Source organism: Platichthys flesus, chromosome 23 (assembly GCF_949316205.1).
Source record: "Platichthys flesus chromosome 23, fPlaFle2.1, whole genome shotgun sequence".
NCBI classification, from domain to species: Eukaryota; Metazoa; Chordata; class Actinopteri; order Pleuronectiformes; family Pleuronectidae; genus Platichthys; species Platichthys flesus.
The window spans coordinates 16,067,202-16,083,484 of NC_084967.1; the positions used below are offsets into that span (position 1 = coordinate 16,067,202).

The 16,283-nt window shown below is 42.8% G+C and overlaps 3 protein-coding genes across 8 annotated transcripts in view; all 3 read right to left on the reverse strand.

Annotated features, from left to right (window-relative positions):
- The window catches only part of rassf3 (Ras association domain family member 3), a 40,027-nt gene extending 36,976 nt beyond the window's left edge, over window positions 1-3,051 (reverse strand). The window contains exon 1 of the mRNA XM_062382657.1: window positions 2,530-3,051. Within this exon, the coding sequence (XP_062238641.1) occupies window positions 2,530-3,043 (514 nt within the window). The 5' untranslated portion in view covers window positions 3,044-3,051. The remainder of the gene's footprint in view (window positions 1-2,529) is intronic.
- A 513-nt stretch (window positions 3,052-3,564) lies between these two features.
- On the reverse strand, window positions 3,565-7,507 carry LOC133949056 (apoptosis facilitator Bcl-2-like protein 14). Its single transcript, XM_062383195.1, has 7 exons — window positions 7,372-7,507; window positions 5,888-6,271; window positions 5,424-5,531; window positions 5,194-5,255; window positions 4,543-4,704; window positions 4,275-4,388; window positions 3,565-4,180 (listed from the first exon to the last, which is right to left on the reverse strand). The coding sequence occupies exons 2-7, from the start codon at window positions 6,261-6,263 to the stop codon at window positions 4,130-4,132; spliced, it is 873 nt and encodes a 290-aa protein (XP_062239179.1). The 5' UTR covers window positions 6,264-6,271; window positions 7,372-7,507; the 3' UTR covers window positions 3,565-4,129.
- Window positions 7,508-9,552: 2,045 nt separating this feature from the next.
- Window positions 9,553-16,283, reverse strand: part of dgki (diacylglycerol kinase, iota) — a 48,055-nt gene continuing 41,324 nt past the window's right edge. For all 6 annotated transcript variants that reach the window (XM_062382605.1, XM_062382604.1, XM_062382606.1 and 3 more), the window contains 12 exons: window positions 15,952-16,052; window positions 15,553-15,632; window positions 15,264-15,308; window positions 14,889-14,958; window positions 14,556-14,596; window positions 14,316-14,440; window positions 14,162-14,187; window positions 13,395-13,432; window positions 12,911-13,031; window positions 12,676-12,712; window positions 12,322-12,421; window positions 9,553-12,199 (listed from right to left, as the gene is read on the reverse strand). In XM_062382605.1, coding sequence (XP_062238589.1) covers window positions 12,089-12,199; window positions 12,322-12,421; window positions 12,676-12,712; window positions 12,911-13,031; window positions 13,395-13,432; window positions 14,162-14,187; window positions 14,316-14,440; window positions 14,556-14,596; window positions 14,889-14,958; window positions 15,264-15,308; window positions 15,553-15,632; window positions 15,952-16,052 — 895 coding nt within the window. In that variant the 3' untranslated portion in view covers window positions 9,553-12,088. The remainder of the gene's footprint in view (window positions 12,200-12,321; window positions 12,422-12,675; window positions 12,713-12,910; window positions 13,032-13,394; window positions 13,433-14,161; window positions 14,188-14,315; window positions 14,441-14,555; window positions 14,597-14,888; window positions 14,959-15,263; window positions 15,309-15,552; window positions 15,633-15,951; window positions 16,053-16,283) is intronic.

Genomic DNA, 16,283 nt, shown 5'->3' on the forward strand with positions numbered 1-16,283 from the left:
ATTTGATGAGACGTAATGATTGACAGCTGAGATGTCAATCGGTGGGACCTTGATATCGCTCAGCACAAGATGGCAGCTCCCACATCCGATTTCTGCACAATGGGAGGAAGTGGAGACATGTCGTCCATCTCTATTTACAATTTTAAGTCATTTGCTTCAGACACTGTAGTCAGATGACTGGAAATGTCCCAGTGAGAATAAAACAGCAGAGAATTCTCAGTATTTGGCTTCAGATGCTCGAGGAGATACTTTAACTTCACAATCGGTGGATCTGCTGCAACACTAAACCTGATCTGACAAAGACCTCTTGCTCTCCAACAGGTTTCTGTTACTTCGCCTCCAAAGACAAAGAGACAAAGGAAGAGAGACCCACAGCGAGAGAGAGAGAGGGGGGAGGTGGGAGGGAGAGAGAGAGAGAGAGAGACTAAATGTCTCTCTGCTTGAAAGTTATTTTTTTTCAGAAATAACTGAACCAAACAGCCGCTGTTGCTCAACCAGCTCATGTGTGACTGTTCCTGTGTGTTAATAAGTGAGTGAGTGTGAGAGAGAGAGAGAGATTAGAGAGAGAGAGAGAGAGAGAGAGAGAGAGAGAGTAGAGAGAGAGAGAGAGAGGGAGAGGGTAGAATCAGAGATTACTCCTGTTGACCTTCAGAGTAATGGTCCTTTAACAGGCTGCTGAGAGGAGAGGCCTTTTAAATGAGCAAATATCTGCACACTAACACAAACACTCACACACACACTCACAGACACACACACACTCAGCACTGGTGGTGAAGCTGAGGGGAAACACAGAGCTCACTGTGCAGACTCACTGTCTGAGAACATAAAGAGGTTAAAGCACTAGAAGCAGAGTGAGAAGAGTTTGTTCTTTAACTCTCGGACCAGTTTTACTCAATAAATATTAATTTTGTAGTTCAAATATTACCATGCATAAAGCTGATGTTGATTTTACTGTCTGAAAATCTGTTGGCCAAAATGTACGTTTGTTTTGGTTTATCGCACGATTCTTTCGCCTTTTGCTTATTATTAGACCGGAGGTGGAAAACAAGAACTTGTACATTATCGCAATAAAATGACTGTAAATAAAGATGGACGACACGTCTCTTCTTCCTCCTGTTGTACAGAAATGAAGCCATTTGATTTCTTAGCTTGGTTCACATCGCATGTGGGTTTATGATCTTTACTGCAGAAAGCCACCAGGGGGCGATCCATGAGATTTGGCTTCACTTTTGGGAGCCATCATGACGTCCATCTTCATCCTTATTAAAACACATGTGGCCTATATGCTCCCTGCAGGTGTGGCCCTTTATCCATCATAACCACTTCAGGTATATATATATATTACATATTTAAATCTACCGACTGAATAAACAAGTCAACAACAGGAGTACAGCGGAGAAAAGGTCCAAATAACATTGATAAATCAGTTTATATGAATATTCAAAACTCTCAGCTCAAACAACACAGGAGGAAGAGGAGGAAGAGGAGGAAGAGGAGCCTCCCCTGCGCCTCCTGCTCGTATTGTTTGCCGGTCAGACGTGGATGAAGAGGGAGGTCCAGAGAGACGCTCCAACCGGTCCGTCTACATACCGACTGCATTCCAGATGCTGAGCTGCCTCAAAGCCCAACCTAGTTATGTCACAGGTTCTAGTTTCTAACACGCGTGTGCTCCGGCTACATGTATGAGAACCTGCTCATGATTCAGTCCTTTCTGTCACTCAGTCTGTTTCTTGTTGGTTGATAAGTAACTTAAACAGTAAGTGAAACACAATCTGAACTGTGAGGTGACATTTTATCATCAACATGAAAACCTCTGAGGCTGAAGAGGCCAGAAGTTGAATAAATGTAAATATTTAACTTGAAAACAAACAATTTCTATTTAAAATTAGACCAATATTCAATTTGTAAAGAAAACAATGACAAATCCTCACAGTAGAGAAGCTGAGTTCAGACAGAAACCAGATTTAAATTAACCACATCTGGATTTATGATCTGCACCAATTACACAAACTAATAAATATCACTTCCCTTTAAACGTGCCTGATTCTTCTCATAAGATCCGTGAATTCTTCTCTGAGAAATCGAGGAAAATGTTGACAAACGCTCACATTTCACAACGTTAAAGACGTAAATAATAAATCCCTGGATCCGCCCCCTGATCCTGGATCTGACCTGAAGCTCCACCCTGATCCATAAGAACCTGTACAGGTGGTTTCATGGGGATCAGAAAACATAACCTCCTCGGTGGAGGTGGAGATGAATTAATTATTGACTATAAATAAGATTTGAAAAAGACTCCGTGTTAATTATTTTCCAACCCTTAAGGACATGAGCGGTTTGTTCTCAGCTCGGGGTCTGATCCAGTTTGGTTTGATATGATTCTTATTGATTATTGATTTGATTTAAAGAGGATCCATGTTTCAGGACACAGGTGATTGTTGGATTCCCTGTCCCATTGAAACCAGTGAAAGAGCAGTTTCCTGACACCAGTGAATGCAGTGGGATGTGTGAGCTCCAGGTGAGCGGTACCTGCACAGGTGAGTCCGGGCTGGAACATGTACTGGCAGCAGGCGTCGCACCAGGTGTCCTCCCCTCCGGCCTGGAAGGTGTGTCCCTCCCCGGACTCCTCCTTCACCCGGGGATCCCTCTCCTCGGGGGAGAAGATGGTCCTCACGTCGGGGGGTCTGAAGCCCCTCTTCCGACTCCTCTGCGGCCCCACTCCGTGGCCCTCCGCCCCGCCGCCCGGGGCCTCCCCATCGGGCTCGCTCCTCTCCGGGGCCACCTCCGGCCGCGCTCGCTCGCTCCAGGCCGCCTCCAGGCTCTCCAGGCTGGCCGGCGGAGGGGATGTGTGCCGCCGCAGCGCTCGAACCACCGCCGGGCCCTTGTTGGCCTTGGAGATCCGCATCCTGGCTCCGTGCGGCGGCCACGTCGCCTCCGGTGCGTCCGCGGACTTGGAGACGTGGACTGTCTGGACGCTCAGCGGGGGGTCGTCGGTGAGCGCGGGGCGCGTGGGGACGTACTTTCTACTCACGACGTTAAACATGACGCACGCTCCCGTCGGGCTGCTGCAGGTGTGTGTGTCTGTGTGTGTTTGTGTGAGAGAGACGTCATGGTCCAGGAGGATGATCCGCGTGAGTGTCGTCAGGGAGCAGGTCCGAGGCGCGCGGTGGAACCGGTTGGACCACGTTCCAAACTCCCGCTACAAAAACCGGAGTTTTAAGTTTCTTTCCATTCCCACTTGACCGTTATCCACCAAACCCTCCATGAGGATAAATAAACCAATTCTCTGAATCGAGCTTTTTAATTCGGCATCAATCACATCTGCGTCAAACACCCTGATAATGAAACTCTGGGCTTTTAAACTTTTAATTGAACGTCCTCTGAAAGCAGGAGCAGGTCTCTGCCTTGAGAACCGAGACTCAGCTGAAGTCTGGTTCGTTAGTCATGAGCCGAATTCACAGGAAAGAAAAATGTGTCACTCATTTCTCCAGCAAATATGAAATAACAACTTTTACATTGTGAGAAATCTCTCATCAGAAATTGAGCCGAAAACAAAGACACCTCTTTTTTTTATAAATACACTTTATTTTTATGTAGAAAAATCCGCAAATTCATACAGTTCACACATTTATCAAATTCAAACATTTAAATTAATACACATGCATCACTGACCACCAACAATTACACAGAATCAACACGTCCCTCAGTTCATCCATCTCATCTACAAGCTTCAGATTTCCTGTTTTTTTATTCACGTAAAAAAAAGTGCATTTGCTCAGCATGATTCAACTTGTCTAAAGAAAGTTGTTTTTAAACTATAACACAGAAAATAACCTGTTGATTAAAAGTCTACGGACCCGACACTTCCCCCAGGAAACACGAGCTACAATCAATTCCAACTAGAGGAGGAGAGCGGTACAGTACAAACATTCTCTCTTCTTTGGCCCAAAGTACCTGTGAGATTTGTAAAAGTTGGCCCAAGAGAAAAGACGAATGACTAAATTGAAGTTAAAAGTTGTTCAAGATCTTGTTTTGTTCCCTGAGAACATTTTAAAAACAGGGTTAACGATTAACTGACTGAACCGTAAGTGGTTAGCGCCCCCTGGAGGTCCATCATGGCAGGTTTCCACTAATCCTCCTCCTCCTCCTCCTCCTCCTCGTCGTGCTCGAACGCTTCCTCCTGCACAAAGGAACCAGGGGACATGTTAAAACTTCTGCTCATTCAAACCTGGACCTGTTTCAGAAGGTGCTGAGGGCTGGGGGGGGTCACGTACGTATCCTCCGTGCTCTTGAGCCCAGGACGCGTGATTCTCCTTCACATACTTGGCTCCGTAGTTGTTTATCCGTTTACTGGGCAGCGTCTCCACCGCTGCCAGGCGATGGGTGGCCTGTCAGAAACAAACGTGTTCAATCCTCAGAGGCCTAAACCTGATAACCATACTTCTGTACTTTTACTTTGGAGGAGTTTGCAGGTCTAATACATGTAATAGAGTATCTCTACATCATTTATATCAGGACTTCATCACTGTTCAGGGTTCTCACCTCTAAGGCCAAGGCCATGTTGGCTTTGGGCGACGCCTGAGGCCCCGGGGAACCGGGGTACGGGGAGCTGAAGCCCATCCGGCTGAAGAGGGTCGTCATTATCGCCTTGAAGAAGTCGTAGCTCCAGAAGAAGTCTTTGTCTAACGAGAGATCCTTCAGCTCCTGGTGGAGACGAGAAACGGTTTCTGTTCAGTGCACTGAAGAACGGGGAGTGGGAAGGTTTATAGCAAAACTAGGAAACTATCCCTGAGCAGCAGCGCCCCCTGCAGGCGCACATGGGGATTAACTCTGTTGCTCAGGAACCTTCCAATCTGAGTCAAATTACCCTGAAGTATTTCAGCAGCTTTCAGTTTAGCTAAACGATTAGGAAAGGAGCTTCAATGCTTCCTAACTTGTCTCCTTTGCTTAGGGACTCCAAATGTTTTCCCTCAGTTTAAATTAAAAACATCTTTTATAAGAAGATTTTATTCAGTTTTGGACTAGACACTTTACGAGGCACCTAATACTCTATTATAAATAAAGTTTTCTTTCCTAACTCCTCACTATGTCTCCTTCACACCTTTCCCTCGACCTGATGACGTTTTCTATCAGGGTCAAGGAGAAGCAGAGGTTATTTAGTTTCACGCTGGTTTTCGGGTCGGTGTCTCTCACCCTCTCGTTCAGCTCGTCTCCCTTCTCCCTCAGCAGGAGACCAATCATCCGCTCCACGTTGTCTACACAACAAACAACACGGATTATTAACACAAGAAAAATATCACAGGGAGGAAAGAGTATAAAGACCGAATGGAACTAATGTATGAAAAGCTCAAACGTTTCATTATTTCATATTTGAGACTCAAAGACCAAAGCATGTCAGGAGGTGTTCAGGTCTCTAAACTCACCGTCTGGGGAGTCTGTCTCTATGACTGAAGGCACGAAGGGGATATCGTCTGCGATCCTCGTCAGACACTTTGCAGCTTTGTCAAAATCCTCGTTTTCTACAGGTTCACCTGAAAAGAAATTAAAGATTTAAATACTGAACCAGGATAAAAAGTCAGAAACATTTATCTCAAACACAGACACAGTAGAACCCTGTACTACATGTATTTTACAGTAGTATTTGTGAATAGTGACTGCATTTTAAGTACACTGCACATCAAAGAAATAGTGTAACTCTATTGAGATTATTAAATGACCATTTTAATAAGTTTTTAATGTCACATTTATCTGTCTCAGCTATTTCATGGGTGAGAATCTGATGATTTTCCTCTTTCAATCTAAACAGTTGAAATGAATCAGCAATAAAAATGCTGCAAAAACTAATAACTAACATACAGGTGATGAAGGTTAAAAGATGATGACTCACTATCCATAGAACCACATCTGTTAAAGCACTCTTGATCTGGTTTAGATGCCTGTTCCGGTTCCTCGTCCCGTGTCTGAGGTTTGATGCATCTCAAAAGTCGTTTCCATCCCTTCTTCTTCTTCTTCTTCGGCTTCTCTTCATCCCTCGTGCCCAGACTGATCATGAGCATCGAAGGTTGGGGGGTTCCGTTCCCATTCTGTCCAGGTGACTCCCTGTCCCCTCGCCTCCTCTTGGCGTAGGCCATGAGGAGGCGGAACTCCGGCGTGTCCTCCATGTCCTCGGTGTCTGAGGAAGACGCAGCATCCTCGTCTTCATCGCGCGTGAGGTCCTGCTGGTTGTTGAATGGGTCGTGGATTTCTATCTGGCCGTTCGCCATGTTGGTTTCTAGTGAAGAGAATCAGAGATCAGATAAAACAATAACCATCATGAGTTTGTAGCTTCAATCGATTTAGTATGAGATTCATTTATTAGGATTTTAGATTCAACCAATAAATTCAGAGAATTAATCAAACATCATTTTCCAATTTCAGCTTCTCAATGTGAATCAGCAGCTTGATTTGTCTTTTTAATAATTGTACACTGAATATTTGTAGGTGTTGGACAGAAGCCGTTGTTCTGAGTGTTGGATCTAGAATACATTTTTCATTTGTCTCATTTATTTAACCCTTTATTCTGTAATAACCTTTTCACGTTGTATTATTGTTTTCTGGTCTATGTTCTTCTTCTCATCATCATCATCATCATCATCATCATCAGCTTAAGTAGTTTTAAGTTTCATTTATGTTCCAACTCATTATTATTTTGGTAACTTGATCTTCACAAAGCCTCATGAGAGTTCTTCACTTCCTCTAAGATACGACTTACGAAGATATTCATCGTACAATGATACAAAAGAGAGAGAAGCAGAAATTCAACACAATACATATTTTCATTTCTCTATAAATGTCATATTTATTCTTTATTAAACCAAGACGATCAATATTTAACTTATCGTTTCAGTCTAAACTGAGGGGCTCACTTTATTTAGTTTGTTGAATAAACGTTTGACATTTCTTAAATATGATTTCATCTTAATATTAATGTAATAACAATAATATGTATTATAATAAACAGGCAGTGGTTTACAGCTCTCACTCGCCCTCTAGTGGTGGAAACTGTGAAACACGTTGAGAACCATCACATGAACTAAACCTGAGACTTTGACTAAAAACTCGATATTAAAGTTGATTAACTCCTAAACGACGCGTTTAATCAACGACAGGTTGAATTTACATCAGATTTATAAACGACAGCTGAAGTGTTGAAGAGTTTAAACACTTCAAAGTGGATTCAACGACTGCAACAGGTGGAAAACACGTGAAAGTTCGTTAACCGGCCATAAAACCAGTTGATTAAAAACAGTCAGGATAGAGAAACAGAGAAGTTTAGCTTCATTCAACTTGTTGTGTTGGACGAATAGAAAACTTAGAAACAAGTGAACTTACGTGTCAGGTGCTGAAGAACGAGGAGGAACGAGGAGGAATGAGGAGAAATGAGGAGGAACGAGGTGAAACGAGGAGAAACGAGGAGGAAGCCTCTGAACGAGTTGAGTCTCTGGACTTTAACTTTTCACTTCCGCGCAGCTGACCCTTATAGCTCTGCCTCCGTGACGTCAGACCCTTCATGACGCAATGACGCAACGACGCGAGGACGCACTTATTTGAGAACTAGAAACAAGATGACAAATTGATTTAATTAACATAAAGTAGATAGAAACTTATTAACCTTATTATTACTGTGAATAAATGACAGTTTCTTTACAGTCGAGTTTCTGAGTAAACACATTAAAACAAAGTGCATTTATTGTTTTTCTCGTAAACACGTTTAAAGTCCAAACCAGAGTCACAAAGTTAAAAAAACTAATTCTGCTTCAGGTAGAAACTTCCAGAAGAGAAGAGAGAGAAAGTGAAACCTGGAGATGTTTGTTGGGACATGTCAGAAATAAAGCTGATTCATTTTAGGGTTTGGAAAAAACGACTAAAACGACTTCCCTGAAGTCAAATGACACTTCCTCGTGAACGATCCACAAACCAACACACAACAACACACACGAGCCACTGACACGTTGACTCATTGGTTTAAAAACAAAGCCTCCTTCATGCTGCTGAGGAAGTAGAAAATGAAACGACTGTTTTTATTTCTGTGTCTTGAGTAAAATAAAAACTGATGTGAAAGATTTGATTGAGTTTGTCTCTATTTTTGCTTTTTTATCTCATTTGCTGTTAAACTGAAAATGATCTGAAGTTAGTAAAGTAAACATAAATGAGAAAACAACTAAATTGGCAAAAAAATGGGATTAAAGATTATAAACAAGAAGAATCATTTAAATTACGTCATAAAACGTTTTTTAAAAGTCACAAAAATGAGATCAAGTCAAATCTTGAGACCTAAACTGAAAAGAAAGAGTTTCAGTTACTGGTTTTATCTGTTCCACTCAAACTCAACAAACTGTATTTGACCAGTTGGACCAGTTTACCAGCTTAGAACGTGAAACAACTGGTGGAAGAATCTGACCACAGGCTCCTTTCAGGGCCTTTGCTTGTCGGATGTTTCTGATTCCTCAGCAGCTGCTTCAGAACTCAACAAGGAACTTTTTTTATTTTCCCCTCTGAGCTGATCGGAAAACACGACCTCCTTGGAATCTACAGTCGTCGAACTGGAGCTCAGATTATTTCTGTCGACCTCAGGAAATCCCCGGCTGTGACTCAGGAGGTTGTGTTGAACTTCACGGCCGCCTGAGGAATCTCCCACTCCTGTGTGTGTCTGTGTGTGTGTTTTACACAACAGTGTGGGGGACAGGTCACTACCCGGATCAGGATGAGAAGCTGTGATCTCACAGGTACTGAAATATTAAACTGTGAAGGTAATACACCTGAATCTAAAGGCTGTGGAATATGATCTTCCTCTGATCTTATCTTCACAGGTGGAGGTTCGAACACGTCCCAGCTTGATGTGATTATGAATTATTCTCTGGGACACGCCCACAGTTCTGCAGAACACTCAGATGATGATTAATCTAGAACTTTGTGAAGAGCTTTTTAAACTTCCCAAAGTAAAACATCAAATTTGTGTGATGGAAGAAAAGGAAATAAGTTCTTTATTCAAGTTGTTGTTTAAATTTAACTTTAATCTGATCCGGTGAAGAAAATGTCTTAATCAATTCAAAATGTCTGAAAAAGTTTACATTTCTTTCAAATGATCAAAACTATGAGAATTAAACGTGTCAACAACTTGAGGATTGATCATGACATGTTATGTTCAAAGTCCCCAGAGGATGAACCCTCCACATTATCACAATCATATTTATACATCTCCTTTTAAGGTGTGAGGCTTCAAACCCTCGTACTGTGAGGTGACGGTCTAACCACTGGACCACCGTGTCATCCCCATCAGGACGTTCTGATATCACGGCTCAGTTTAAACATCTTGACCCGATGGGATCGAAACTAAAAACCATAAACTTGTGGAGAAGTTTCCTCTTTTGAGTCACACCCTCATAACCTTCCGGTTTAGAGTCTGTTTTTGTGTCTCTGAAAAGAGGAAATGCAGCTGAGTCACGGTTCAGAGTCAAGAAAAGCAAAAGAAATAAACACACACATCCAACGTGAGAAGAAACTCAGCAACAATCATTTAAAACTATAATAATTTAATAGTTTGAACAACAATAATGCCTTTTTTTTTATGCCATTGCCAGAAAATAATCCCAAAGATGTAAGAAAAAAAAATGCCATGCATGAGCAACGCTGAGGAGTTTAATACAAAGTCCTGTTTCTACTGAACAGAGAGTGATACGAAGCGTGTGTGTCTGTGTGTGTGTGTGTGTGTGTGTGTGTGTGTGTGTGTGTGTGAGTGTGTGTGTCGTTCAGAACGGGCCGAGCTCATCACTTCTGTCACTTTATTAAAACAACTAGTGGTTCAGTTGAATGATGTCATCTCGACACTGGCAGCCATCGTAGAAGTTCAGCAAAGATTAAAGTCGATTAAAATAAAGGAATAAAAAAAAAAACAATATTTGAGATTGAAACGTGGATTTAGCCGAAGTGGAAGAAGAAGAAGAAGAAGAACCGGCCCATGACCAGAATAACACTGACACGTCATGCTACGCTACGAGCTAACACCAAACCGACCAGGACTTAAAGCAACGCTATGTGAAGGTTACCGAGCCACAGCGCCCCCTGCAGCCACACGAGGGGATTAACTCTGTTTGTGGTTTGTCATGTAACAAAGTGTTTGGTATAAATACTTAAAAAAAAATGTAGAAGATTCATTTTACACCTTGGAAATACTGATTTAAGCCAAACTGTCTAACTCAAGATCCAGGAGGGTTTTCCAGAGATCTGGATTGTGACGTGTCTGGTGTTCAACGGTTAATAAAAAACACACAAACCCAACAAAAAATTAAATCTGTGAATTTGTGTAGCTGCTGAAAACGAGACTTCTACGATGGCCGAGCGTCTCGGGAGATTTTCTACTTCCCCGGAAAAAACTTGTTTCCACTTGAGAATGTGAATTTAGTCACGACAGGTTAAATGTGAAGAGACGTCACAGGGCTGAGTTCAATCCAGTGATATACGTGCACACAGAATACAAATCATAACAGGTATAATAATACAAAATAAAAAAAAATACCAAGACAATCATATACTCAACCAGCACTGAAGTTAAATTGCACATTCATGAGTCCTCGGTGCTAAACGGACGTTAAAAACATTAATGTAATGTAAACGATTAATAGAGAAACACAAAGAGACGTCATCGATCCTATTGCATCGAATATGGCTCAGATTGTTCTTTTCTTCTTGGATAAATGCTGCAGACACACACAGACACACACACACACACACAGACTGTAGGTGTGTAGACGCTGCACAGAGCAGAGTGCGTCTCTCTCTGGTGCACTTGCGTCTCTTTTTTGATTTGATATGAAATGGGACGTATTGTCTCACACAAACACACACGCACGCACACACACACACACACAGACAGACACACAAAGCTTTGTAGCTTCAGGAGTACCAGATACACACAAGCCCATTGTGTAATTTGTGTGACGGCAGCTTGAGAGGTTTTTGTCTGTTACTGATTTAGCTTTAAATTCACTGCTTATTAAAAACATAATCTGGTTGATCCTTCAAAATAAACTGCACCTGCTCATAAATCATGTTTTAATAGGGGTATGGGTTTTAATCCTGATACTGGTCCACTACTGGTCCACATCTGGTCCACTACTGGTCCACATCTGGTCCAGGCTGATGCTCACTTTTAAACGTTAGATGTTTTAAATGATAAATCAGTGACGTTCACCCAGATGGTTCCTAAAAAAGTTCCTGAAAACACTTTGAGCATTTTCCGTTTGTGTTGTTCTTGTTAGTTTATGAATTATATTTTCTGACGGTGGATTTGAAAAAGCAGCTGAAGAAATAAAATGTGATAAAAAGCATGGAGATCTTTTGCATATCTTGAAGAAAGAGACTCCGACCCCGAGGACGTTTTCTGGATAGTTCTGGTTTCACATTGTTTAATTGAGGGACCGGAGAGTTTCGGACGTCCCGTGGTCGCCCCCCCCCCCCCCCGGTGGCCGAATGAACACACGACAGCCTGATGGATTCTGGGAGCGTTGGTGAAACCGTGGACTCGGTAGAACGCGACATCAGTGCAGTGTCTTTGGCACACGTTATTTTCTGGGTAAACACACAAACCGTCACTATCGGCTCTGAAAGGAGACTTCTGTTATTCTGACGCTTTCACCACTGACGACGTTTCTCACAGAATCAAACTCGTGACCTCTGAAGATCTGCGACTGAAATAAATCCCTTAGAAGACGAGAGGCCTCTTTTCACGGGTTCATCTCCCGGTGACTCACGAACCCGCCGCGGCCGCTCAAAGTGCACTTTGCATCCTGAGCCGTCCGACAATCAATCAGTCGACCAACCAATCAGCACAGCCAATAAATACAATATGAATAAATAAATACAAATAAATAGTTGATTCAAATCTCCACAGCGGCGCGGGGCGGCTCCTCCACCGGTTCCTCTCCTCGACGTGGAGCCCGACTCGTTCATCTAAACACTTTCCTCACACACGTTCCTCTCCACTGCGAGTGTGTGAGTCCACGGAGGCAGAGTGAGTGTGTGAGTGTGTGTGTCTGTGTTTGTGTGCGCCTCAGACCGCCGTCTCCAAGTCTTCATGAGTGGAACAAGCTTTGTGTTGCTGGGTGCTCAGGTAGGAGGCGAGCTCCGAGTCGCCCTCCGCTTGGTCCGCTGGAGTCTTCCCCTGGTGGACACACACACACAGACACACACCTTCTCTGTAAATCATTCACATGTCTTCTGACTTGTGAATGACCTTGTGTGTGGGTGTGCACAGATTGTGTCAGTGATGTTTGTGTGTCTCACCAGAAAGTTGGTCTTCTCCAGCGACGCCCCGGCCTCAACCAGCAGTCGACAAACTGCATGCTGCTTCTCAGAGGCTGCTTTGTGCAGGGCAGTGTCCCCTCTACACACACACACACACACACACACACACACACACACACACAGACACACACACGATAAAGAACCTGATAAGTCTCTCTACAGTTAATTTTAACAAAACTGAAACTGAGATCACAATCACACAACAGACGTGAAGGTCATTGTTAATGGTTGTTGGTGGAAAGTTTCTCACGCTACACAATCTGATTTACAATAAAAATCTTCCTTCACAGTGAATCCATTAGAAAACACAAGACGTTAAATATCCTGACTCACTTTTCTCTGTCTGTTAACTCCAGCTGCACTTTGGAGCCTGAAGAGCGAGAAACACAAGAAACACAAGAAACACAAGAAACACAGAAACGTGAACTAAAGACACAACGAGGATCAAACAAACGTGAATTTATTCTTTTAAAAATAATGTAAATATGAAATTATGCAGCATTTCAAAAGGCCCAGCTCAGTCCAGTCAGAGGAGCCACCCCCTGACGAGGCTCCTGCTCCTGCTCACCTTGCTGCAGGATGAAGCTGACCAGGTCGGCGTGTCCGTTCTGAGCCGCGATGTGCAGCGCCGAGCAGCCGCCGGAGTCTCGGCCCAACAAGCTGATGCCTCGACGCACACACTCCGACAGCTGGAGGAGAACACAACAGACCTCATGATCCACTGGAGAAACACAGACACTCAGAGGAAGAAGAGTTGAGAACACGAGAGGAGGCTTTGAGTTGGAGCTTCGTGGTGTTGAACTGGACTTTTGTTCATTTTTACAGGAAAAGTGACGAATCTAAATTAAATCAAATGTCTCTGCAGTGATTTTAGAAATGAAATGAACCAACTTGATGAGATTAAACAAATCAAAAACTGTTTGAGTGTCTGCAGCTGAATACAAACAGGTCAAACTGGTTTTAATGACTTGTTCCTGTTTGTCTGTGGGTCTGTGTGTGTCTGTGTGGGTCTGTGTGTGTCTGTGTGTGTGTGTGAGAGTGTTGCTCTTTACCACAGAGAGGTCTCCAGAGGTGGCAGCAGTAAACAGAGCTGTAAACACACAGGAGACAGGAATCATCAGAACGAGGCTCCATTGTCCCCGAGTTTGTTGAACAGCACTCGCTGCAAATTAATAATTAATAAAGAGAGTTTCTGTTTCTGCAGAGACTCTGAACTCTGCTGAACTTTCTGGAGGTTGAGAACATTTAATCTTTTCCCTCATCTCTGGAGGCATCAGGTCATCAAAGCTGAAACACTTAAGGACACGAGGGACACGAGGGACACGAGGGACACGTCTCTGTTTGAAGTTTCTTCTGCTAGTTCCATTTAGACATCAGGAATTCAGCTTCATCCTGTTAGGTTGTTGAACTGTTTGTGTTGGAAGCTGCTGAAGAAACTGAAAGTGAACAAACGTGAACTTTGTTCAAAGTTGCCGGTACGAGATAAAACCCGTTCTTTAAATCGGAGAGTTCCGGGAATCCCAGCGACTCGGTGCTTCACATAACAACAAAGACCAGAAGACAAGAAACAATTGAACCTGTCCCTAGAGGAACTTTTAACTTCAGGAGAAAGAGGAAGGTGATTCTAATAAGACTTTTTTAAAAAGCCCCAAACATCTGTACATCTGCACATCTGTCTGATAAACCCTCAGGGGGAAAAGAGCTGAAACTAATTATCATGTGACTTCTGATTAGGAAATAAGGATAAAATATCAATGTGTGTAAAGTAGAATAATAAACAAACAGCTTTTATACTTTATTGAAATACATTTGGTTTTACCTTGATCCTCAGGTGTCAGTGGAGCGCTGGAAGAAAAATGACAGACAATTAAAATGTGAGTGATATTTGCAGATGGGACTTTTACGTCAGAGTCAAATCGACTTCTCTTATTGATAAATAAACATTTTCAGGTCTTTAAATGTTTTTCAGTTACCCTGCTGAAGGTTCCACCACCAGATCAGGCATCCCCGTGGACGCCCCCGGGCTCACCACAGGCCCCTCGTGGTCCAGGATAAAAACCTCATCCTGACAGATCTCCGTCACAAAGTGGAGGTGCTCCTGCAATAACACACATATATATATAAATATATATTTATAAACATAGGATCAGACACTGGGCTGAAAATCATCCAACTCACCCATCAAGCGGTTATTTAAAATATTAAATGTTTACCTGAGCTTTGTCGATACGATAGAAGCGATCAGCTGATGTTGCTGCAGAGACATGAACATCAACAGGTTATTTATCATTTTACTTACATTACATTATGTATGATAATAATATAATAAACTTTATTTGTGTAATTTCCCCTCATCTATCTTTGATAGTTTCACTTTTCACTATCTGGTTTTGTATGTAAATTATTCAGTCTCTTGGATTTTTCTTTTTTTTTTGGTGCAAACTTGAAGTGAAGTCAATAAACCATCATAGTGAAACCTGCAGCTGCATCTGTGTTCATCTGTTATTGAAATAAAAAAAACCTCAGTCAGTGTTTCATTCACTCACAATCCAAGAAGCTCCAGTTGGGAGACAATCGACTGGACGAACTGGTCCTGGGGACGCCTCTGCTCTCGTCCTGGAGACAAAGAGACGGACGAGGTCAGAGTTAACGTCCCCTCACCGAACAACAAACATCAATAAACTTTATGTTTTCAGAAGGAAGAGAAACTCTGACATTATTTCTAAAGATTAACAACGAGATGGAGACGATCGGAACAATGACACAGTGGAAATTTAATTTGTGAAACAGAAGATAAAGACGTGAGCTGATTAATATATTTATTATACCAAGGTTTATATTTCACCACACTTATCAGTCTGTGAAACCCACAGAACATTCATGTGTGAAGCTTTTTACTGAAGTTAAATCAAGTCATATACCTGGTAGTGCACTCTGTGGCCAGTAGATGGCGCCTGGTGTAAGTCCTATCAAGCACAGCACACAGGATTCAAGGTTATCAACAAACAGACAAAGTGTTAACTTCATGTCAACTTGTGAACTGGGTTAGTGATCGATGCCCGACAGGATCCCAGTGTCCCCGCGGTGTCGCTCTCTTCTCCGTCCAAAAATAACCACGAGCGGAGCGATGGAGCCGCGTCATGAAATAATGATGAAGAAGAAGAAAGAGGGAGGGAGAGGAAGAAGTGGCGAGGAGAGAGAGAGACTTGCCTCTTGTAGTCTGTCGATGTAGAGTCGGCACGTCTCCAGGTCACAGTCTCCTCGTACCACCACGATGCCGACGGGGATGGCTGCAACACACAGACACACAAACACACAAACACACACTTTAGACCAGAGCTTCACAAAACTCCTAACCTCTGACCCCCAGAGGGCTGAGGGGGGGTTAGCGGTTGAAGCAACAATTATTTCACCTTTATCTCCATTTTATGTTCATTATGAAGGAATCACAGTTTTTAACAGTTAATTAGATAAATCTCAAAACTATTATATTATCTGTAATGAGTCTAAAGCCACGTTTCTAAATCTAAACTCAGAGAAGGTCTGATCAGAGGTTCCTTGGTCGTCATCAGATCAAGTGTAGAAACACACACAGACACACACACTCACAGATGTCTCTGAGGCGCTCTTTGTCGTACTGCAGCCGGTCGTACTCCTGGAGGCTGATTCGATTCACTCGCAGACGCAGACGATCTGGAACTGCATGAGGGCTAGAAACACAAAAAAAAAACACGTGCATGTACGTGCACAGGCACACAATTCAGACGTGTCCAGACATACAATGATAAGGACACACATGCATACATGCACGCACAGACTCACAAATCAGAGCTTTTGCAACACGGTGACATTGAAATCCTCCCGTTCTGTTAAACCTCGAGTTACAGGCGAGAACTTTTTAAACTGAGCTCGAGTTAAACACGTCTGATCTGAGGAGGTTG